Source organism: Salvia splendens, chromosome 8 (genome assembly GCF_004379255.2).
Source record: "Salvia splendens isolate huo1 chromosome 8, SspV2, whole genome shotgun sequence".
In the NCBI taxonomy this organism is placed as follows: Eukaryota; Viridiplantae; Streptophyta; class Magnoliopsida; order Lamiales; family Lamiaceae; genus Salvia; species Salvia splendens.
Window position 1 is genome coordinate 28352751 of NC_056039.1, and position 24880 is coordinate 28377630.

At 40.0% G+C, this 24880-nt stretch overlaps 3 protein-coding genes and 1 pseudogene across 5 annotated transcripts; 2 read left to right on the forward strand and 2 right to left on the reverse strand.

Moving 5' to 3' along the window:
* Positions 1 to 662: 662 nt before the first annotated feature.
* LOC121743693 lies at positions 663 to 3496 on the forward strand. 3 transcript variants are annotated; one of them, XM_042137023.1, is made up of 3 exons: positions 663 to 989; positions 2295 to 2465; positions 2889 to 3494. In XM_042137023.1, exons 1-3 carry the CDS (start codon positions 770 to 772, stop codon positions 2933 to 2935), a joined length of 438 nt encoding a protein of 145 aa, XP_041992957.1. In that variant the 5' UTR covers positions 663 to 769; the 3' UTR covers positions 2936 to 3494. The 3 variants fall into 3 exon arrangements, 2 of the variants coding, with proteins under 2 accessions (XP_041992957.1, XP_041992956.1); XR_006038321.1 differs by having other exon boundaries at positions 665 to 989; positions 2295 to 2740; positions 2889 to 3495; XM_042137022.1 differs by having other exon boundaries at positions 669 to 989; positions 2295 to 3496.
* An 8474-nt stretch (positions 3497 to 11970) lies between these two features.
* Positions 11971 to 14741, forward strand: LOC121745198 (SNF1-related protein kinase regulatory subunit beta-2-like). Its single transcript, XM_042139006.1, has 4 exons — positions 11971 to 12408; positions 12986 to 13164; positions 13243 to 13405; positions 14291 to 14741. The coding sequence occupies exons 1-4, from the start codon at positions 12244 to 12246 to the stop codon at positions 14615 to 14617; spliced, it is 834 nt and encodes a 277-aa protein (XP_041994940.1). The 5' UTR covers positions 11971 to 12243; the 3' UTR covers positions 14618 to 14741.
* A 375-nt stretch (positions 14742 to 15116) lies between these two features.
* Positions 15117 to 17801, reverse strand: LOC121745199 (annotated as a pseudogene).
* A 3197-nt stretch (positions 17802 to 20998) lies between these two features.
* LOC121742960 (heavy metal-associated isoprenylated plant protein 7-like) lies at positions 20999 to 24880 on the reverse strand. Its single transcript, XM_042136111.1, has 5 exons — positions 24801 to 24880; positions 24434 to 24617; positions 22437 to 22648; positions 22003 to 22093; positions 20999 to 21539 (listed from the first exon to the last, which is right to left on the reverse strand). Exons 1-5 carry the CDS (start codon positions 24807 to 24809, stop codon positions 21214 to 21216), a joined length of 822 nt encoding a protein of 273 aa, XP_041992045.1. The 5' UTR covers positions 24810 to 24880; the 3' UTR covers positions 20999 to 21213.

Sequence of the window (24880 nt, forward strand, 5' to 3'; positions counted from 1 at the left end):
AACAAATACATATATTTTCTTAGTAATATCCGTATTTGGGAATTAATTAATATTGTAAATAAAAAACAAAATAAGTAGACTAAAACCAAACAAAGTGGCTTAGCAAGAGCATATCGAGAATAGAGTCACTCCAATAGGAATATCACTAACTCTATCACCAATACCGTAGTCCGTAGGCCTAAAAGATGATGCATGATCTCACTTTTGTAAGTGGTCTTGATCACTAATAATAAAATGAATAACTGTTATTTCAAAATTTAAATATGGTATAATTAATTTATATATGAAAATTAGAGATGGTTTGACAAGTTGACTGAAGTTGAAATGCTAGTTTACCGAATTGAAGGTCAGAGTCCAATGTTCAAAATGAGTGTATAGTTATTAAGATTAGGCTACCTAACCCAAACAGCTAGCCTTCCATTTCATAAGTTCCAACTTTTTCTTAAGAAAAAAAGAATTCGATGTAAGTTGACAAACCCTTTTGACCAATATTTGATTGACCAGTACACCATTTAGAAAGGAAGCAATCACCTTGAAAATTCAAAAGATAACAATAAAATTTGCACATTATATTTATAGAAAGTGGTGCCAATAATTTGAATATGTATATAAGTGAAAAATAAAATATGAATTGAGAGTTTGGTGAAGGGTAATATTAAATCCACGAAAAGGGTATAAAACCCATAGGCGGGGTGCGTGCTAGATATTCCCTCATTATCGCTTCATTCATTTCTTGCTTTGTAACAAAGTTTATACTTCGATACTAAATATGAACTCCTTTCTCCGATTGTTGATTCCTAAGGCGTTTGTCGTCGTCTTCGTCGTCTTCATCTTTGGGAGTTCGAGTTTGTTGGGTGAATTATCGGACATGGAAGAGGTGGTGCGGTGGGCTGGTTATGGGGAAGAGAAGCTCTCCACCGTCGTGATTTCCGGCACGATCATTTGCAACGCCGATCAGAATCCTTACTCCAACCCGCACCCTGTGTCAGGTTATTAATTTCAGTCGACATTCTTAATTATTTGCTATGCCTCTTTTTTTTGTTTTTTTTTTCCTGAAATAGTATAATATTCTATTTAACTTGATATTCCGTTTGCCATGAATTTCATCACATGACTGTTTATTTGTTAGTATTTCTTTTTATTTTTATATTTTTTTATTATTTTTATTTTTTTTAGTATTTTTTTAAAGAGAAAAAGGGTTTGTTGTTTGATAGTATAATTATAAATTATTAAATTATAATCATGATTTGGTGATCAGACATATGGGTGGGTATGTACGGTATACATTACCGAAATCACCATACCGTATACCTTACCGTAAATTCGGTATGCGAAAAAATCATACCTTTATCTTACCAAAATTTTCGGTATACCGAACTTCGGTATACCTTATTTTCGGTATGGAGAATTTTCATACCGATATCGTACCTTATTTTCGGTATGCCGTACCAAAGTTCGGTATACCATACTTTTGCGGTATACCTTACTTTCAATATCAATGAAAATTGAATATTTGAGTTTTTAGAATACTATTTATATTTTATAGTAATTTAAATAATATACGGGGTATTAAATACTAGTATATTTTATTCATATTATATTATATTTCACAATAAACTTTATAATTTAAAAATACATAAAATACTTTATATATTAATATTTTACGGTGTATACCTTAAATTACGGTATATAAAAATTCATACCTTTACCTTACCGAAATATTTCAGTAAGGTATCATACCGTACCGAAAATCACGGTATACCAAAAATTCGATATTTTCGGTATTTTTTTGATACGATAAGGCTGGTGTTTCGGCTTTTCGGTATTTTTTCCAGCCCTACAAACACTAAAGAGTGCATCTCTCCAACTCCCCTTTGCATTTAGTCTCCGTCTATCCCCCAAGTCTTATTTTGACTCCCACGAATTTTAAAAAACTTTTTCGATTTATAAAAAAAATAGATAAATGAGTTAGTGAAATATAAACTCCACTTTTATTTATTAGTTTTATAATTGAATATGAGTTTAATGATTTGGTGAAATGGTCATAGAGAAAAGTAAATGAGATTTTAAATTACGAACACATCTTGAAATAGAAAAAATGAGACATTTTTAGTGGAGATGCGAATAATTTGTTAAAATCAAACCGAAAACTGAATACTCACCCAATTTTCAGTCATCATGACTCCGAATTATAAAAACAACAAAAAAAGAAGATTAACGGAGCAAGTATTGTCATTTACAAATTGTTCAATTTATACTAGCATGAAAATTTATAATGGATATTCTGTTTGCAGGCGCAGAGGTGAGTGTGGTATGTGGCGCGAAGAGATGGCCAAGAGCAAAAGGTAGGACGGATGGTTCTGGAAAGTTCGCGATAGATGTTCCTTCACATCTCCATGGCGTCCCCAACTTGGAAAAAGTTTGCCATGTGAGAGTGGTTCATCTCCCACCAACTTCTCCCTGTGGTAAAGCAAAGCATAACAATAAATCCATATCGCTGAGCTCTACTGATCAAGGCATCCGCACCTATACCACCCACAATATACATCTCACTCCTCCTCTCTAAACTCCCTACAACCTTCCTTCTTTCCCAGCTTTACTCACAAAGTCACATTAATCATGCACCCTACCTACATGCTACATATATACTATCTATATATCCTAAGGGTAAGGGAGAGTAGAGTTTATGCTCCTGGTATCAGTATGTATGGAGAGCGGTGAGAGTTGTCAATTACATCTAGTGAGTCATGTACATTACATCATACATTCTTGATTGACAATGGATCTTCTATATTAATCTTCTATATTGATTACAATTAATTTAAAGATGACAAAACATTTATTTTGGTTATTGTTATCCATCGGGACACTTATTGTTTCTTATTTAGACCTTTTGGTAGGATTTACCAGCTTTTCATTCAGCCCAGCCCGGTAATATAACATTCTTGAGGACAAGTGGGCAACCACACTAACGGGTGCCAATTCGGGGATACGAGACGCGAGGAATCCGGGCAGGCTCACCAATTGCGCCTCTCTGATACGGGGCCCCAGATACCGAGCAGCCGAACAGACCAGCTCGGTAGTACCGAGCATCCGAACAGACCAGCGGCCGAACAGACCAGCTCGGTAGTACCGAGCACCCCAACAGACCAGCTCGCCGAACCAGAACCGACAGCAGCCGAACAGCAGGAGACGGTACCTCGGGAGCCGATGCAGGGGGAGAGTGGCCGTGGTGAAGAGTTGTCGACGACGAAGAGATCCTTGAGGCCGAGAGACAAGCTCAGACCTCCAAGCAAGTTCAAGAATTAGCCGTGTGTGATTTATTTCCTTTTGATTTTCTTTCCTTTTATGTTTTAGTTATTGTTGAACAGTAATTTAATTGCTATTGAGTCGGGCCTGAGTTATAAGCCCCGTTCGGGTTTTCTTTGCGGTTCTTTCCCGGATGCTTTAGGATACGTCGAACCGCCCTAGGGTCCTTAGTATAAAATAGGGTATTTCTTCACAGATTATTTTTGATGAATGAAATATTTTCCCTAAAACCTATCTTGCGAAACAAGCAAATCGTTTCTCTTCTTTGCTGTCGTGTGGAATACGTCCACTACTCAGCAAATTTCTCGATCAATTCCGCGAGGTTGTCGTTGGAATTGTTCGTTGTTCCGTCGAGAAGGAAGATCACGGAGTCGTTGCGGAGTACGTCCGTAACAACTGGTGCTTTCATCCCGTAACTCATCATCAATAACAGCACAGAAATCAGATGGCTTCGGATTACCCCGTGGCCGAGACGTCGTCGGCATTATATCTAGAGCCGGCGCGACAGCGGGAGGTAGGCGAGATCGGGGGTACGTCCAAATCAACGGACCCGATCACGCTAGGGTTCGCGCAGTTAAATGCGCGCTTTGATAAGATGGACCATCGGGTCGAAACGTTGGAGCGACGACCGAATCCACAGGCGGCTGATCACACCCCAGTTTGGGATGACGCCGACCGTGAATGGGAGGAGTATCGAGGCCACGGTCGGCCAGTACGAGAGGATATTGACCGCCCATACCGCCACCAGGATCGGGGTCGGGGACGCCCGTATCGAGGAGGTCGCGGAGATCGGGGTGGGGGAGGCCGTTTTGCACAGCGGCGTGATGTGACGGAGTATAGAACGGGTCGCCGTCGGGACAATTGGGACCCGCCTCAGCGGCGCGACGATTGGGACGAGGATATGTACGAGGATCGCGGGGTTTCTTGCTGGGATCCTCCTCAGCGCCGAGAACGTTTCAACCGTCAGGGGGCCGATTATTCTTCGGGTATGAAGATGGACGCCCCCCATTTTAACGGGGCGGATGCGCCAAATTGGATCTCCCGCGTACAATATTATTTTGATCATAAACGGATTCCGGAGACGGAGCGTTTGCATTATGTAGTGATGCTTTTTGATCCCCCCGCTTCGGAATGGATATTTAATTACAGGGAGACTAATGGTTTTGTCACGTGGCAGGAGTTCTTGGACGACGTGAGACATCGATTTGACCCCCAAAGCTTCAGAAACTACACCGGTCTAATAGCCAAACTGGTCCAGACATCCACCGTAGCAGAATACCACGCAACATTCGAACGGTACCTCAATCGGGTGACCGATTTATCAGAGGCGGCCTTGATTCCTATTTTTATCCAAGGGCTAAAGCAACCCTTGCAAGAGAAGATCGAATTGCAGAACCCGACCTCTTTGGCGGAGGCAATGGCACTAGCGCTACGCTTAGCCGCAATACAGGACGAGCGGCCACAACAACCGTCGTCATATCCACGACGCCAGTGGTCGGGGAGGGACCAAAGGGCCACCGCAGCCCCTGTCTCGACACCAGCGTCCGGGCCTCAGCTGCAAGAGCCGCAGGGCCGAGACGCAGACAAATCACGAACATACCCAATCAGGGTGTCTAACGCCGAGAAATCAGAGCGAGCCCGCCGTGGGCTTTGTTACCATTGCCCCGAAAAATAGGTCGCGGGCCACGTCTGTAAGGTCAAGCTTCTTTGCTATATGGATGACGAAGCTGACAGTCCACAGGAGGATGCCTCGGCAGACCAAGACCCAGGGGACGAACTGATTACGGCTGATTTATCGCACCTTCACGCCTTGGATGGCCGGGGGAGCTCGAAACCGTTTATTGTGCAGGGCACGTTGGGCGAGACCACCGTGCGAGTGTTGATCGACACGGGAGCAACATTGGATTTCCTCCAGCCGCGCATCGCGGAGTTACTACAGTTGGAGCTAACACCCATCAGACCATTCCGGGTGTTGGTAGGTAACGGAGCATCCCTGCTCTGCACCCACATATCGCGGGGCACCAAGCTGACTCTGCAGGGCTATGTATTTATGGTGGACCTCCACATTCTCGCTCACCATGGACCGGATGTGATTTTGGGAATGCATTGGTTGGAGTCGCTAGGAAAGGTGTCGGCAGATTTTGTCAAGAAGACGTTGGAATTTACTCACGGGGAGCGGCCAGTGTTCTTGCAAGGTTTGACGCCGGGACTGAAACAGATTTCCCTTCACTCGTTCTACACATTAACGGCCCAGCCAACGGACCACGAGTTTTACGAGATTGTGCCGATCGAGGGGGGATCCGAGGCAGGGGACGGAAGCAGCCTGGAGGACTTCCCACCGGGTTTACCGAGCGAAATACTCGCTGTATTGAAGACGCATAGGGTTGTGTTCGAACAGCCCCGTGGTATGCCTCCGCCGCGCCCGTTCGATCATCGGATCCATCTTCTGCCGGGTACGAGGCCGATTAATGTGAGACCATACAGGTACCCTTACTTCCAGAAAACGGAAATCGAAAGGCAGGTACGTGATATGTTGGAGCAAGGTATTATTCGCCACAGCCACAGTCCTTTCTCATCCCCGGTATTGTTGATCCGTAAAAAAGATGGCACTTTTCGGTTTTGCATTGATTACCGGGCTCTCAATACAGCGACCGTTCCGGATCATTTCCCCATACCAACGGCGGAGGAACTCTTTGATGAGTTGGGCAGTGCGAAGTATTTTACAAAGTTGGACCTTCGCTCGGGGTATCATCAAATTCGAATGAGCGAGGACGACATCTTCAAGACCGCGTTCAGGACTCACGACGGCCATTTCGAGTTCCTCGTGATGCCTTTCGGGTTGACAAACGCACCGTCCACCTTTCAAGCGGCGATGAATGCGATTTTCCAGCCGCTTCTCCGACAATGTGTTATCGTCTTCTTCGATGACATATTGATTTACAGTACGACCCTTGAGCTACATAGCCGCCATTTGGAAGCCGTTCTTCAGCTACTCCAGGCACAAAACTTCTTCGTCAAACTCTCGAAGTGTTCATTTTGTAGTATGTCGGTGGAGTATTTGGGGCACATCATTGACGACGGTCAACTTAAGGCCGACCCGGCCAAAATACAGGCGATGACGGAGTGGCCTACGCCGAGAACAGTTAGACAACTGCGGGGCTTCTTAGGTTTGACAGGCTACTACCGCCGGTTCGTCGCTCACTACGCGATGATCGCGGCGCCCCTGACGGATTTGCTTAAAAAGGAAGCTTTTCGATGGTGCCCCGAGGCCGAGAACGCGTTCGTGGCTCTAAAACAGGCAATGACCTCGGCACCGGTCCTACGACTCCCGAATTTCACCTTGAAATTCTGCGTGGAGACAGACGCTTGCGAGGTAGGAATTGGCGCGGTCCTCATGCAGCAGAATCACCCCATTGCGTTTTTTAGTAAGAAACTTGGACCTCGCCGGAGAGTGGCATCTACGTATCATAAAGAATTGTATGCTATTGTGGAGGCCGTGCAAAAGTGGCGACAGTATCTATTGGGGCGTGAGTTCATTATCAGAACGGATCAGAGGAGCTTGAAAGAGTTGTTACAACAAGTGGTCCAGACTCCGGACCAACAACTTTATGTGAGGAAGTTGATGGGATACAAATTTGTGATCGAATACAAGAAGGGCAGCACGAACAAGGCAGCCGATGCTTTGTCTCGGCAACACGACACGCACGGACCGCATCCCGACGAGCCCGAAGGGGACACTGTCCAAGTCGCAAGGGGCGCTGCTGCGACCGAGGTCCAGCTCCTCGCAGCCATCTCCAGGCCTGTGCCCGATATACTGCGGGTTCTGCGCGAGGAAACCGCCTCCCTAGCCGAACTGGTGGAGCTTGCGGCCAAGATCAGGTCGGGCGACGCACCCGCGCACTTGTCATGGGCCGATGGACTTATATATTACCATCGCAGGGTGTTGGTGAGCACGGAGTCCAAAGCGAAGCGTGAGCTGCTACAGGAACACCACTGTTCGCAGATGGCAGGTCATCCGGGACACGAAAGAACGTTCCGTCTTTTGGCGGCGGGTTTTTATTGGCCAAATATGCGCAAAGATGTGGTGTCGTTTGTGAATAAATGTGTGGTGTGTCAAGCCACGAAATACTCGACGCGTAAGCCGGCGGGGTTGTTACAGCCGCTGCCGGTTCCGTCACAGGTATGGGAGGATGTGTCGATGGATTTCATCACCGGGCTGCCCCAATCCCGCGGGTATACAGCCATTATGGTGGTGGTGGATAGGCTTTCAAAGTACGCTCACTTTGCCCCCCTACCAACCAAGTTTGACGCCTCTCGAGTAGCGCAGCTATTTGTGAATACGGTGGTCCGACACCACGGGTTCCCTAAGACGTTGGTTTCAGATAGAGATTCGGTGTTCCTCAACGCAACATGGGAGGAAATGATGCGCCTAAGCGGCACCAAACTTTGTTTTTCAACCGCTTACCATCCACAGTCGGACGGGCAGACCGAGGTCCGTAATCGGGGTTTGGAACAATATCTGCGAGCGTTTGCTTCCGATAAGCCCTCGAAGTGGACGAATTTTTTGCCGTGGGCGGAGCTAGCTCTAAACTGTTTCCATCACTCCGCGTTGGGCATGTCACCTTATAAGGCCTTGTATGGGCGAGAGCCACCCGCACTGGTGGCGTCCCCGCCGTCGGCGAAAACGCCGCCCAATGTGGCGGATATTATCAGACAGCGCGGAGAGCTGCTGGTCACTTTGCGGCAAAACCTCTTGCGAGCCCAACAGCGTATGGCGGATGTAGCAAACCGACACCGCAGGCACGTGGAGTTTGAAGTGGGCGATGTAGTATGGTTGAAGCTGCAGCCGTACCGCCAACACTCGGTGGCGAAGCCGTTATCAGCAAAGCTAGCTCCACGATTCTACGGGCCGTTCGAGATTTTGGAGAGAGTGGGCCCGGTGGCTTACAAATTGCGTCTCCCGGAAGGAAGTCGAGTCCACAATGTGTTTCACGTGAGTCTGTTGCGCGAATTTGTGGCGGGCGACGGGGATGTGGACGGGGTGAAATTGCCTCCGGAGTTTGTGGGAGATAGACCGGTAGTCCGCCCCGTGGCAGTATTGGAGGAGCGCGTCAGTTGGCGCGACGGTCGACCGGAGAGACAAGGCTTGGTGCAGTGGGAAGATGATGCTTCTACTCCTACGTGGGAGCCGGTCGAGACGATTGGAAGGCAGTTCCCGGAGGTTTGCCTTGTGGACAAGGCAACTCTTAACGGAGGGGGGGTTGATACGGGGCCCCCGATACCGAGCAGCCGAACAGACCAGCTCGGTAGTACCGAGCATCCGAACAGACCAGCGGCCGAACAGACCAGCTCGGTAGTACCGAGCACCCCAACAGACCAGCTCGCCGAACCAGAACCGACAGCAGCCGAACAGCAGGAGACGGTACCCTCGGGAGCCGATGCAGGGGGAGAGTGGCCGTGGTGAAGAGTTGTCGACGACGAAGAGATCCTTGAGGCCGAGAGACAAGCTCAGACCTCCAAGCAAGTTCAAGAATTAGCCGTGTGTGATTTATTTCCTTTTGATTTTCTTTCCTTTTATGTTTTAGTTATTGTTGAACAGTAATTTAATTGCTATTGAGTCGGGCCTGAGTTATAAGCCCCGTTCGGGTTTTCTTTGCGGTTCTTTCCCGGATGCTTTAGGATACGTCGAACCGCCCTAGGGTCCTTAGTATAAAATAGGGTATTTCTTCACAGATTATTTTTGATGAATGAAATATTTTCCCTAAAACCTATCTTGCGAAACAAGCAAATCGTTTCTCTTCTTTGCTGTCGTGTGGAATACGTCCACTACTCAGCAAATTTCTCGATCAATTCCGCGAGGTTGTCGTTGGAATTGTTCGTTGTTCCGTCGAGAAGGAAGATCACGGAGTCGTTGCGGAGTACGTCCGTAACACTCTCTTCCAATTTGAGAGATGGTTGAGGAACTCACATACATATTCAATAGTACATACAACTACACGCGGCCACTCATTCTTGAAGAACGACTTTACTATCTACTCCAACAAGATTTCATTAAAACAAATTTGGGCATGCTCCCTTGATGGAAAAATAATTTATTTTAATTTCGTATTTTTTATTTCAATTATGTACTCACTTTCAAGTTACTTCATATTTTAAGGAAGTTGTGCTTAGTGGGTTAAATAAAGATAAAGTAATAAATGAGAGAAAATAAAGTGAAATAGAAAAGAGAGTAAATTATGAGAGAATTTGATGTTCTGTTTTTAGCTATAAAAGAAATGGTTCAATTAACTTAGGATAACCTAAAATGAAATACCGCAACTCAAGTAAAATATCACAAGTTAAATAATTATACAACATAAAATACAAGATTAATGTGATATAAGGATAAATTTAAAAAGTTATTAAGTGGTGAGTCCATGAATACTTAAGGTATAATATGCTTTGTGGATTTACTTGATGGAGCATAACGAGCAGACTTTATGGGCGTTGACGACTCGTTCAATGTGCACGCATAAACTTTGACATGTATTTGTCGCACGAGCTATGCATGGGACGCCCCAGGTGACATACAAAATACGACCTAGGTGACACATGGGGGACACCCTTGCTATAGGCCCAAAAGAATTAGTTTGGCTCGGCTAAAGCCAACAACCAAGCCCAAGGCCCCGGGTCGCTACCTCGGCGAGGTGGGCTGACGATGGTGGTGCGCGCGTGGGGCTTTACAGGCAACCTCTTATGCACTTTAATTATTATGGAGTAAGTATTAATTTAACCTCTTAGATACAAGTAGTGGATGACTTATTAAGGGTTTTGGGGGACCCATGGAACCCTAAAAAATTCCAAATAAATTTAACTATATTCATTCCAATCACATGTCTACTCAGTCACACGAGCGGTCAGTTGCCGGGTCTTTGAACTTCAAAGCCTGTGTTTGATTCATGTGAAGCTCATTTCTATATTTTACAAGTTTTTGTCTTTTATTTTTCTTCCAGCTATTATTCATAAAAAAACATTTTAATTAACTTATTTTAAAATTTATTCATAATTGATAATTTCATTTTCTTTGCAATTTTTTGTGATTTTTTATTTTTCTACAACTATTATACACCAAAAATTTGATGTTATAACTTAACTTATTTTAAAATTTATTCATAATTAATAACTTAAGTATATACATCATATTATTTAATTATTTCTATCTCATTACTTATCTTATACGCATCTTTGTCGCAACTTTCGGCTACAATGACATAAAAAAATATCCTACAAGACTACAATTGTTACCGGTATATTGGACCCCCAACCGCAAAATCCTGCGTCCGCCACTGGAAACAAGTGTAATGAAAGCTTTTTTCAACTATTATCTACTCGGTGCTTATTTGGTAGTTTAGCTGAGGACATAATTAGATTGCTTATGTTGATATAATTATAGAATATTTTGCGTGTTTTGAAGCTAAGTTAAAAATGTAAAGCCCATATAAAATAAATTGGGCCTGCAAGGCCCGCTTGATATTAGTAATATTTATGCAGTAATTTACCATTTCAACCTTTAAAAAGTCAGAATGATTAATATAGCTTAAATAATTATAAGTCGATGCAATGATTAATTTGGATTACATGCATCCCTTAACTTAGCTTGATTAATTAATTAATTTATGTAATAATTTAATAAATCATAAATCAAAATAAGATAAATATATTCATATATTGCACAAGAACAAAAATGTCATTTTACATTTCATCCGTAGTTAATTAAGGCTATCAAACACCTCACTTACTTTAAGCTTTAAAAAAGTTAATTAAAAATATAAATTACATAAATTCATGCTAAGATAACTGATCGAAAAAATTGTCATTTCAACCTAATATAGTATAACATAATTCTATAAATTATATAAATTCAAAGGACAAAAATGTGATTTTATCTACCAAGCATTAATCTAGTTCTAGTCGATCAAATGTATTTTGGAGTTTTTTTTTAAAATCTTGTTTTTCATATTATCAATCAAACAACACCAAATAAATCATTATCCCGATTCTTATCATAATTTTTATTTTAAAGCCTATCATAACTTAATTATCTAAGATAACTTATCATTCTTATCAAACAAGCATTTAGAACAATTGATTATTTATCATTAAATTTCACAAAACTAAATCTTCCGCCATTCATATCATCATGTTAAAATGTGTTAACTGGTGTTTAGATTCCAACAAATTTAACAAATTTAGAAACAACAATTTTTAAAATAGCAATACTTTTAATAATTCCAACATTTTTTTTAGATTTGGACTTATAAATTTCTTACATAAAGGTATTGCCTCGTGGAATAGTGAAGCAAAATAATGAGAAGGAAGAAACTAACATATATATTATCATATTTTCATGTTTCAGGTTTAATGACAATTAGAAAAAATGAAGTACTAATATAGTAGATCTGTATATAAATAATTGTGAACTAGATAAATGATATAAAATAAAAATATATCTAATAAAAAATGATATAAAATAAAGACGATGTAGTATGTATCTAGTTTAGTTTGAACAATTATATTTTTTCTGGTAGAAAAGGAAAAGATAGGGCCCACAGGTTATCCCCACCACATTATTCGCCATATTAAACCCATCGCCATTTTACCAACATACTTCCAAACCCAACATTCAATCCCACTTCCTTTTAATCTTCAATCCTAAACCACTCCCACACTTTTACTCTTAACACCCAATTCATCTTCAATCAACCAACCAATTCGTCGAAAATCCCCAATCATTTCAATCCTTGAATCGGACCAACACCCCTCCATTTGCCCTTTTCCTTTTTTCATGTTTCGGCCACACCACATTGAACAGGAATCCGTAGCTCTGGATTCCCTCACTTCCAGGGCTTTTATTTCCCCCTCGGTTGGCCGCGCTCTAGGGGTGAATTAATTGCCATGGGGAATGCCAATGGAAGGGAGGAGAGCGGCAGCGACACCCAATCCGTGGTCGAGGACTCCGCCACCGCGCAGGTTAGCATGGCCGATCAGGATGGGGTGCTCGCCCACTCTCCCCCTTCTAGTCCTAGGGCTTCTCAGTCGCCTCTCATGTTCAGACCTCAGGTCACTTCTCTTGATTTCTTTCTTTTTTAGATTATCCACAAAATTTGCTTTTTCTTGTGATTTAATGCGTTGGGGATTTCTTCTTTATTTTATTAGATTGTGTGAAGATTGGATTTTTTTGGGGGGTTATGTTTGGGTGGAACGTATAGTATTCAGTGCTATTTCGGATTGTTCTATCCTTTGAGGTATTTTTTTGGTATGTGAATGGATGACTGTTGCATTACCTACACTATCCAAGGTGGAGCCATGATTTGGTATGCTGAAATAATGCTTACCATTTGTTTTTAGATTTTTGTTTAATTCAGTAGGGCACTATTCGTCTAATTGAATTATATGGTATGAAAGAGTTCACCATTTAGGTGGATTCTTGTGGTTGCACATTTGCAAGGATAGATACGCCAACTCAAAAAGTTGGAAAATTTATCAACCAATGCGTAATCATCCTGGAGTCTTTTCGTGTCATGAGGAAATCCCCGCTTTAAATTTTCAGATTCGTTGAATTCCTTTACGGTGTTTGTCTTCTCTAATCTCCTTATGCTATAGATTGAAAGAATTCCCTATCTTGTTTTAAATTCAGATGCCAGTGGTTCCTTTACAAAGACCTGACGAGTTGAACATCCCTAGTCCTTCATGGATGCAGACTAGCTCAGGTTATGAGGATGTGTATAATGAGCAAGGCATTCCAAGTATGATTACATGGAGCTACGGAGGCAAGGAAGTCTTTGTGGAGGGGTCATGGGATAGCTGGAAGTCAAGGTTATTCTTTAGTTCTTGAATCCATTCACCGTTTAGTTATTGTAGATTATGAGCACATTTTTAGATCATCTTCCACAGGAAGCCCTTGCAGAGATCGGGGAAAGACTTCACCATCATGAAGGTACTTCCATCGGGAGTTTACCAGTACAGGTTTCTCGTAGATGGACAATGGAGGCATTCCCCAGATCTGCCTTGCGAGCAGGATGATTCAGGAAATACTTGTAACGTTTTAGATTTGCAGGTAAACATTTATTTAATCCTTTAAATCCTTTCATTTTGCTCTACATGAAAGCTATAACCTCTGTATTTGTTCTTAGAATAAGGAAGAAGTACAAAAACTCGTGCAAGAGCAAGTAGAATTGATATCTTTGGATTCAATGTCAGTCTACTTTATTTTGTTGTTACTCTCTAGCACTGTGGGTGACCTTGATGCTTTTCTTTTTCTTTTCTATGTTTGCTTGTTTTTGGTCACACATGATAGTTATATTATTAGTTAATGGGCACAATGGTATTGACAGTTTGTTGGATCATTGTCCTGGTAATGAATGTGTAAAACCACATCATTGTCATGAAGTAAGGCTAAATTAATACTCTAGGATTTCCACTCTCAATCGTATAAAACAAGTTTCTGAACTCTCTAACTACCTGTGTAATTGATTTTTTTACAAGCTACTTATGCGATGGTGGTTGGCTTGTCGAATAAGTTGGTCTAGAAGATTCAAATCTGGTATATTTGGCTGGTTGAATAAGTTTTCTAGAAGATTCAAATCTGATATTTGATCAGTTTACATATCTGGAAAAACTAAAGTCTGTTTCTCTGGAAAAACTAAAGTCAATATAAATCTGCTTGATACTATTAATACCTATTGACTATTGATCTGCAGGCTAATATCTAGTTTCTCAAATTAAGAATGTAGTATGATGTAATGCCAGACTGCTCTTCAACTCTGAGAGGATTTAGTCATGGAACAATATTTGATTATGACTATTAAATTGTTGGGTTGTTACGGTTTTTTGCTGCTGCTGCTGCTGTTATTCTTGCATATAAACTGTTGTAACTTGAAACATAACGAAGAATCAATGATTTCCTCAGGATTCTTATTGACTCTTCTAACTCATGCTTCAGGATTATGTTCCAGAAGATATCGATAGCATTTCTGGCTTTGAACCGCCTCAATCACCAGACTCTAGCTATAACAATACTCAACTTGGTCAAGAGGATTTTGGAAAGGAACCACCAATGGTTCCACCACATCTAAATTTGACATTACTGAATGCACCATCACCCCAGATGGAGATTCCGCCTCCTTACTCGAGACCGCCGCATGTAGTGCTAAACCATCTTTACATGCATAGAGATAGGAGCCGCCCATCTGTCGTGGCACTCGGTTCTACGAATCGCTTCCTTTCCAAATACGTGACGGTCGTGCTTTACAAGTCCATACAGAGGTAAAGATTGTGCCATATCTTTAAGCCTTGATTTCCCAATCAGAGGTAAATTGGATTGAAAAAATAGCCATACGAGGAATATTTAAAAATCTATTTTCACGTGCAATTAATTGAGCTATTGTTTTCCACTTGCTGTCTATTTATCTTCTTTGCTTGATATTGCTGTGGAGTTAATTCAGGAAGGAAAAAATAAATGATCCACTGTTTCATTGGTACTTTTCATAGATTACAAACTTCGCCTTAATTCTCAATCCGAGTTTGATAAAAAGCCTCTTTCGTGATTCTAATTCACAACAATTCTGGTCACTTTAATATCTGGTACTATCAAATTTGAAAAAGATTGTACAAAACACAAAAATAAAGAACAGACCATCAAATTTCCTGGCTGGTATTTCATTGGGGCAATCTGGTTCAAGATTTTGTAGCATTTGTAGATAAATTAAGTAACGAGGATATTATCATCCACATTAAGAACTGACTATAGCAATTTGTCCCAATATACTTTAACGGAAAACAGGGCAGCCTGGGACAAAAATCCCCGGCGCGGTTGGGCAGGAAGCGAGCGGGCAGTGGTCGAGCTCCGACCCCCACCACTTGACATTCTTGCCCCCATTCTGCAGAGCGAAAAACAAGAGAACCCCCATGAAAGCCGTCCCAGCATCTAGTGCAGCTGACAAAACGTAGTTGTATCGTTGCCACCACGTTCTTCTATATTTGAAGACAAAATAGTTGAATATGGTGCCCGTCAGGATCCAGCTAGCGATGTTGGTGGGCGTGGCTGGCGGCATTCCAGCAAAACCGTAGGAGATGACCGGAATGTTAATGAGGGGTATCCACTTGTTGTTCGGGAACATTTTGCTCAACAACCATACCAGTACTGGCAACACTGCTCCAACCAGGAACAACCACACCAGGTTCCGGTACAGCCCTCCTGCTCCGAAAAGCCTCTCCGGCCCAATCAGACCCCAAATCACCGACGCGTCAAAGGTCACACGGAACTTGGGGCACGTCCACGGCTCTCAGGGTGCAATGACTCGATGCCGCAGATGTTTTCAATGTTTTCCAACATCCACCATGCAACTCCCAGGTTCACCGTCCCGGAAACTAGTGTTCCAACCAGCTGAGCCCAGAACATGCTCCGTGGTGGGATCTTCATGTAGTGGCCGAGTTTGAGATCTGCAAGGAAGGAGAGAGCATGGACCGTGCTGATTCGTCCGTATATCTTGAATAGCAGATTTGCAATAGGTTTTCCCAGAAGGATGTATCCGATGATGAACTGCGCGATTATGTCGTATCCTGGTTGCTGCAATCATTTGATCAAAAACAAAGTTAGTTGATGGATAAAAGAGTACAAGGTTTTGATTTAACCTTTCTTCACCTGGTTTGTGGTGGCTTGAATGACTCCGATGGGGAGGGTGACGACCCAAGCCAAGGCGAACGCGAAGAGCATCCCCCACCAGGGCAGCTGCACGACGACTTTCCAGACAAAGGACAACAATAAGGATAACACGATGCTGCCAACTAGTAGAACCAAGAACCACCACTGAGGAACTTGCTTGTAACTTTGCATCAGCTTTGTATGAACATCCGCCTTCGCGTTCTTCACTGCAGCTCGGCTTTGCTTCCAGATATCACTGCCCAACACAAAACAACACCTCCAGTTATGAAACCATCAACAAAGACATCAAGATATGCATCACCAATGAGTTGCAACCGAACCTGCCATGAAACAGCGCTACATGGGTGAGTGTGGCTGTGAACCTCGCGAATCCTGATCCAATGCAAACAGAGGGCTAAGGTAGAGCTTGCTATACTTTTCATAGGCAGATATATTTAGATCAAACTGCGGGGTCAAGATCTTAGTTGTATCATATTTATGGCCATTAGAAGTAAACAACTGGTTCGAAAATACAGGGAACTTGCGCGCATCAAAGGTATTGAACTTCCAGTAACAGACGGGGACAATGATGTATATGAACATGATGAAGCCAACCATGACATTCAGGATAGAGGAAAAGGGTGTGACCAAAGGGCTGCCATGGTAGGCCGAAATCCCAGCCCAGTCGAGGGTGAATGCACCCACACCGAGGCCATGGTAACCCAAGCCAATCTGCTGAGCACACCCAAGAGAAGAATGTCAGAATCTGAAACAGGTATCCCGGGAATAAGTAGTAGATGAAACTTGCTGCCATGCAGATTAGGAAAAATCGCATCCTCGTCATCCCCATCGACTTAGACTCCCTCTCGTGTAGGGCCCTGTTAGGAGACAAAAAAGCAAGATTTCATTTAGTCAGCTGTTGTTGTGAAGTGGACTAGCAATGAAGAATGAGAGCTGATAAATACAATCCTCAATGAAGGAAAGAAACATGTTTTGTTACCTAAACAAGGAAACTTGGGCAACATTGGAAGGCCACCACATCTCAACTGGATCAACCAAGTATTTCCTCAGCATCCCAGCCCATCCATATCCTACCATCTGCAATTAGGCATAAGATCAAATCAAACACACATTTATTAGTTTTTATGAAGGAAAACAATAGTAGTACCTGAGTGGTCAAAACTATCAAAAGAGCACAGAGGAAATTCAGTGTCTGCTTGTAATAGCCCTTCATGACAGTAACGGCGCCAATGGAGTAGGCGTCGCCACCGCCCTGGGAGACCCCGCAATTGGCTATGACCGTGATGATGACATGCTCCTTTATGTTGAAGGGGCCCGGGTTGAGGCTGAAGCGCCACCTCCCGAACAGAGTGTACTCCTTGTCCGGGAGAGTGGCGGCCATGAACTTCCCGAGGGGGAGCACGGCAATCTGCATGAGGATGGCGGAGATGGAGAGTGGCTGAGTTCGGTAGATGAAGAAGGTGTTGAAGAATATGAGGAGTGCGCAGGAGGAGACGCCGAGCACCCATGCACGGAATGTCATCACCGGGAGACTCGGGTCGTCCGTCTCCGGAACCACCAGCGCCACCTCCTCCACGGAGCATCTCTCCGCCTCTTTGCCATTGCCATTGGAATCGGTCACCATTGATGGTATTGGCTTCCGATATGATTACTCAGTATATTTGTGTTTGTACAATTGTACTAGAGTTTAGTGAGATATATATATATATATATATATATATATATATATATATAGGGCAATATCGAAGGGGGTCACACGAGACCATTAAATGTACACTTTGAGATTCTCTTTCCAACCAAATTATTGGTTATTTCTATAAGATTTAATTTAATTAATTAAAATTGTTACTACAAGGATAAGTAAAGATAAAAGTAGTCATTTTCATTATTTCAGTTTTACTGCAAAATCACAATCTATTCATAATTGGTGTGTATAATATCAAACCATTGACAACTAAGTCATGAATTATTTGTGAAGTGCTATACATAATGAGCAAACTCAGAAGCTGGTTTTAGCTTGTAATCATGAATTACTCTTATTTTATGACCAAATACTACCAGTTCACGGGTTTCCTGGCTTTGTGATTTTACATAAAATAATACTACTATAGTATATAATTCCATATGAAAGTAGTATTTTTTTGGGACATACTACAATTATTTATATCATTAATATAACAGATGAAGTGTTTACGTAATTTCGCCCAAAATTATGTGTCTGTTAAATTCATCTAATGATTTTTTAAAGAAAAAAATGAAATGAATTATTTGAGATTTACTATAAAAAAAGTGCACGTTATGATTTATTAAAAGGAAAAATGTGTGAAAAGAAAGTGTCAGTCCATATCTCGATGAGGATATTAGAAATATATCACCCACTCCTTAAAAGGCAGTAGTTAAGTGAATTAATATGTGAAAAGATATTTGGCAATAATATGACCAAATATATTTGTAATTTAATGATTAAAATGAGGAGTGTTATCGTGCAATTAAATGAGCCATTAATGGTAGTGGCGGAAGGTGTTTGAAGCGGAGAGCGGTGGTGTTGTTTGGGTTCCGACACAGTCTGGTGCATGGAATCTGTGTGGGACCCAATGGGGAAGCGCCACGTAGGAGTATCAGTCCGTGGTGTGCATGAGCAAACTGGAGGATGTTTGACGCGATCTTCAGTAAAGCAGCAGATTTAGTAACTATTGCCGTCTGAATTCGTGCTCATCGCGTGGCGTGGCTGCTTTAAACCTCACATCACATTTTGCTCATCCGCCACTTCACTTTTCCCTTTTCCAATATTTTTTGTTGGACTTTAATTAGATTGAATGCGACAATCAAATTATTAATTGTTTCTACCTCATAATGATTTTCGCTTTGGAGATTTGATTGGAAATATTATTAGTAGGATATGAGGTGTTTCAATAAGACCACTGAGCATTAAATGTCGATTCATTTCTTCCATTTTCTTTTCTGGATTTCATTGTGAATTTTAGTAGGATTATTAATAACAATTCAACTTGAAATTCTCAGATTAGCCCAAAATATCACCTGTATGAACCTAAACAGAAAGCCCACAAACTTCATAGGATTGACCCGAAACTACCTCAAGCCCAATAAAATTGGCCCGAACAAAGTTAATTTTGTAGTAATACCCAAAAATAGGCTTAAAAGAAATTATGGATATTAGTCTCTAAATTCATAATATTTGACCTAATTTTGGAATTCTCACAAATTTTATAGTGGATGGATATCCCTAAATATACCTAAAAATTGAATTATTTTAGGAGAGAGAAAGTGATTTCCCAAATAGAATTGGGAGAATAACCGTGTGATTTCATATAACTCAAATATCAAAATTGCCCTTTTCATATTTAAATATTAATAGAAAAAAGAGAGATTAATTCTAGCCACTAGATTGTAAAACTGTGTGGCCCATATTAAGTTATTTGGTTATATGATCACATTGCTACATCTATATACATTAAGCTGGGCAGCTACGAAATTACGCTACAAAATAAATGCATAAAAGTATATTGATAATAAAGAGTATTGTTAAATTGAAGATAGGATGAAAGCTCCAAAATTATAGATCAACCCAAAAACAAAAACCAGCAAAAGGGGGAAAATGGGAGTGTTAATGTTAACATGTGTCTTTATCGTCTAAAGAAGTTGTAGTAGAAGCGCTGGCTCAAAATTATTTTTATAATAGTCATAGATATAATGTTCAAAGCAGAAGACAGAAGTACTAAAAGGATCGCCACCATCGCAATTAGGCCATGGTACATCACTGACTGAGTCATTAGGGAGTTTAAGATCTTTTATTTGCGGACGACATCTTTTCCCTAAATCCCCTTCAAGATCGAGATTAAAACATCTCCGAATGTCAAGTGATTCGAGGCGTGGACAACTGTCAAGGATGAGTTCAAGTCCTTCATTTCCCATCCAATGTGCAAAAACTTGAAGATGTTGTAGATTAGGCATGCTTTTGCTGATTGCGAAGGCATATAGATTTCGAAAGTATCAATCAACAAAACCATTATATTCATATGTTGGAAGCATGTACTTAAATCCGTTGAAATTTCATTATTGGACAAGAAATACCAATAGGTTCAATTGGGCTACACCAAGCCCTGGTCTAATAGTAAGGTGAAATTCTTCCAACCATCTAAGTTTTGAAACCGTTCTAATTGCACAATTTCCTAAGATGAAAAAGCAAGTTTCAAGTTTAGGGCATTTGAGATTTGGTGATCTGTCAAACAAAACAACAAAAGATTAGATTATTAGATAACTTTTACATGGAGCAAGATAAAACTTCTCACGTCTACTGCATTATATGAACAGCGCGACGAAAGCAGAAGCAATAAATTCAAGAAAAGAAATACAAAATTCTTTCACTCAACATGCACATTTCCAGCGCAAATCTCAAATTTAAAAAGAAGCAGATATTTTATTTAACAATCATAGCAGACTCATGGAACACAATAAATATAAATGTCTTTTCAATTTCTAACGATACAAAATTTCAAAGCAAATCTGGAATTCAAAATCTGGAATACTGTTTATCACCATATTTGACTAACTTACAATGCTTTTTTATCATATTTAATACAATTAAATCAATGTGATTTTCTACGTGACCTTTTATCCTACTTGTTATGAACATAAAAAGTGGTCTAAAATATCATAAAATGTATCACGGATGCCCAGATAAAAATTCTTATATTCTCGAAAACTACTACTAACTTCATTATTCTTATTCAGGGTTATAAGGCAAAGCTAAGTAATACTCCCTCCGTTACTTGCCTAATTGAGACACTTTTTTTCGACACGGAGATTAAAAATAATGTATTAATTGGATGGTGAATAAGGTAAAAGAGAGTGTTACTTTTTTAACAAAAATAGAAATAACTCAAATATCTTAGAACTTTCCAAAATAAATAAAAAAAATGAGTCAATTAAATTAGTAACATGTATCGGTAATCAAGCACAGCCTCGTTAATTAAAAACTCGCAATAATTTATTTGATCATAGAAGCCTAAAATGGATTACAACCACATTTCAAACAACTATTTACATAATAATAGGGACTATCTATTTCCTGTGCACAGGAAAATTAATAACTGAATATTGCCAGTGATCAGGCATATAAATCCCTCACTCAATCACCGTTATTGACATATGAAACATAGAGAATTAAAATAATTATTTGGTTACATAACAATGCAGGCGTGTGGATTCTCATCGCTGAAGAACTGAGGGGCATAAGCATGCTCCAAGTGGTAGTAGTTTGAGGGCCAATGCTCCATTTTCTTGATCTCAGTTTTCTCATCATCTTCATCTTCCTTCCTCTCTTCTGCCTCTTTCTTATCATCTTGTTTCTGCTCCTCTTTTTCCTCTTCCTTCTTCTCTTCTTCTTTTACTATTGATGCATGCTTGCCGGTTCGCTTGTACACGTCGTTCACTAGCTTTTCTGGATCCAATACGCCTTTCACAATTACACGATCATTTGCAATCTCTGTCGTCACTGATTCTACACCTGCAACACATTGTTTTAGTCTCATTTTAAACTCAGCTTGCTAACTTCTTACATTCAATTCTTTATCCAACATGTAGTCTCTTTTTTATAGTTAAAATAATCATATTTCATTCCATTCTACTATTGCCACCATATAAACAAAGCCTTCAATTGCTGAAAATTCAACATGAACAAAAGTTCATTTTCTTAAATAACATAGTTTTTGAGTTTCTTGAAGAGCCTTAAATGTAAGCTTATATATGTAGCTGTTGATGAGTAAACGCAAGCATGTCTATTTCTCAAAGATGCTCACGAATGATATCATTAGGATCAGATGAGACTGAAGCATGTGCGTTATATGACCGCTCTCTTGTTCAACGAAGAAATAGCTTGACTACTCTCCTCTCGTTATCAGTTTAATTCCAAGAATTCGGTTAGTAATCTGTGAATGATCAAAGGCAGAGATTGCAAAGTTATAACTTACCATGAACTTTCCCAATTCTCTTCTGCAGTACTTGAGCACATGCTTCGCAATGCATTCGGACTTTTAACACCACCGTTATGACAGGGGGAGGCTGCAATGTGAAACACAAAAATCCTAACATCTTTATTGATGATTGATACAATGAAACAGGGGAAGACTGAGACACCTAAATAGGACATGGTTAAATTTACAAAATACTAGTACTACAATTTGGCAAATGCATCTTACAAATAGAGAGAAACTAGTAGAAATAAATCCAATTTACACACACATGTTTAAGCATCTAATTAAAAATATCATCAACAAATGGAGTGGGGGCTACAAAAAGGTAAGTACATCCATCGTTAAACGTGGTGGGGTGTCCCAATTTGATGTGGAGTGCTTATCATGTCAGCACAAATTGCAAAGGACAGAGCAGAGAAATGAAAGAGTACCTGTTGTTTGCTTGGTTGAGGATCATTGCTGCTGTGTTGCTGCTGCATATTATCGTCTTCTTGTTCCTTGTTTGGGAGCGGGGAAATGATTTTCACTTTTCGACCACTTTTCTTTTCAATCCTTTGGCACACCTTTAGAGGGTCTGCATCCTTCCCTTTCACTTTCACCACCACTTTGCTCGCCTTGTAATCTGCCCTTACTTCCTCCACTCCTATACATTCCAAAACCTTTTTTCAATTTTTTTTAAATACAATTATTCTATGTATAAGAAGAAGACACAGTACTGAAATTTAAATTCTGCGGGAATATATGTAATGATAACAAATACTACCGTCAATTAAATAATTATTCTTATCATATCCAATTTTAAAAATATATTAAAAATTGTTTGATTTTATAATGAAAAATGAGTCAAAATTTTACTGAAATGTGTGTCATGAGTCCTTTTTTTTTATATGTGAGTTTTATAAAACTCGTGAGTGAAATGAATTAATAAATGTGATGTCTACTTATTAAAAGAAAAAAAAATAATATGAAACATTTATTAGAGATTTGACGGAAAAAAAATACTCCCTCCGTCCCATGTTACTCGCACTTTTCATTTTAGGCCGTAAATTTGGGATTGATTTTTTAGTGTAATTAAATTAAAATTTTAAGTGTAATGAGACATCACATAATAAATGAGCTCTTAAATTAAACTAACATATTAATTAAATGCATTAATTCTAACTTAAACTATAAATAGTGTAAGGAGTTTGTGACGAGCCGAAAAACAACAATGCAAGTAACATGAGACAGAGGGAGTATACTGCTGCTATGAGACCCATAGGAGTATTTCAGTAATCCCAATTCAGAAAACATTAGATACAGTATCATATAGTAGTAGTAGTAGTAGTAGTATCTAACATGGGCATAAAAAGATACTTTCATCGTTCCATAATAATTGAGTCATTTTCTATTTTAGAATGTTCCATCATAGTAGAGCTATTTATCTATTTAGCAAAAAGTAACATTTTTTCTCTCACTTATTTTATTTCATCGTTTAATTTATTCTATCTACTTTTCTTTTTGTTTTTTCATACTTTATAATCTCTCACTTAGTATACTCCATCTATTTCTTAATCTTTATGCCGAAAATAATGACTTTACTAATATGGAATGGAGGGAATAATTAAATACTCAAGTTACTATATAAAATCCAAAATACTCCTTGAAGAGTTTAGGAATTTTTTAGTAACCCTACTAAATTCAGAGGTAGGAGTAGTATTTTTTTTTTCATAGAGCATATGCGTATGTAGGGCTGGGGAAAAAATACCGAAATACCGACCTTATCGTACCGCAAAAATACCGAAAATACCGATTTTTCGGTATACCGTGATTTTCGGTACGGTATGATACCTTACTGAAATATTTCGGTAAGGTAAAGGTATGAATTTTTATATACCGCGGTATACTGCGGCATACCGAAATTCGGTATATACCGTAATTTAAGGTATATACCGTAAAATATGAATATAATAATATATAAAGTATTTTATATATTTTTAAATTATAAAATTTATTGTGAAATATAATATAATATGAATAAAATATACTAGTATTTAATACCCCGTATATTATTAAAATTACTATAAAATATAAATAGTATTCTAAAAACTCAAATATTCAATTTTCATTGATATTGAAAGTAAGGTATACCGCAAAAGTATGGTATACCGAACTTTGATACGGCATACCAAAAATGAGGTACGATATCGGTAAGATAAATGTATGATTTTTTCGCATACCGAATTTACGGTAAGATATACGGTATGGTGGTTTCGATAAGGTATACCGTACCTACCCATCCCCTATGCGTACGTGTGCTAACACAATAGTTCACTTACTACTATAAAATTAAATCTTTGAAAATAATACCCAAGATATCACAATTTTCATCGACTAAGTAGTGATGCATTTCAAAAACATTTATTCTAAAGATTGAATAGTGAAAAACCTTGAAAGCCTTTTAGTGCTCGTGCAACTTTGCGGGCGCAGGCCTCGCAATGCATGTCCACTTTTAGCACAATCTCTTTAACTTCCTCTTCATCTTCTTCACCATCTTTCTTATTTTCCTCTTCTGTTTTCTCTTCTTTTACTTCTTCTTTCTTCTTCTCCGCCGACACATCCTCTTTCTTCTCCTGCAATTACACCTCAAAACACTTCAACATTGCATTTTATAACTAATCTCCACTTTCAATATACTTCATCACATCACACCATGCATTCAAAAGAATCATAATACCTCAAAATCCACCACACACTTTAGACATAATTAGGGGAGAAAAAGAGAAGGTCAAAATGTGTAGGGAAATGGCACTTACTTCGCCCATATCTTACTCTTTTTCTTGTTTAATTGTGTTGGAGAGATGGAATGGAAATAGTTAAATAGAAATAATAGGAG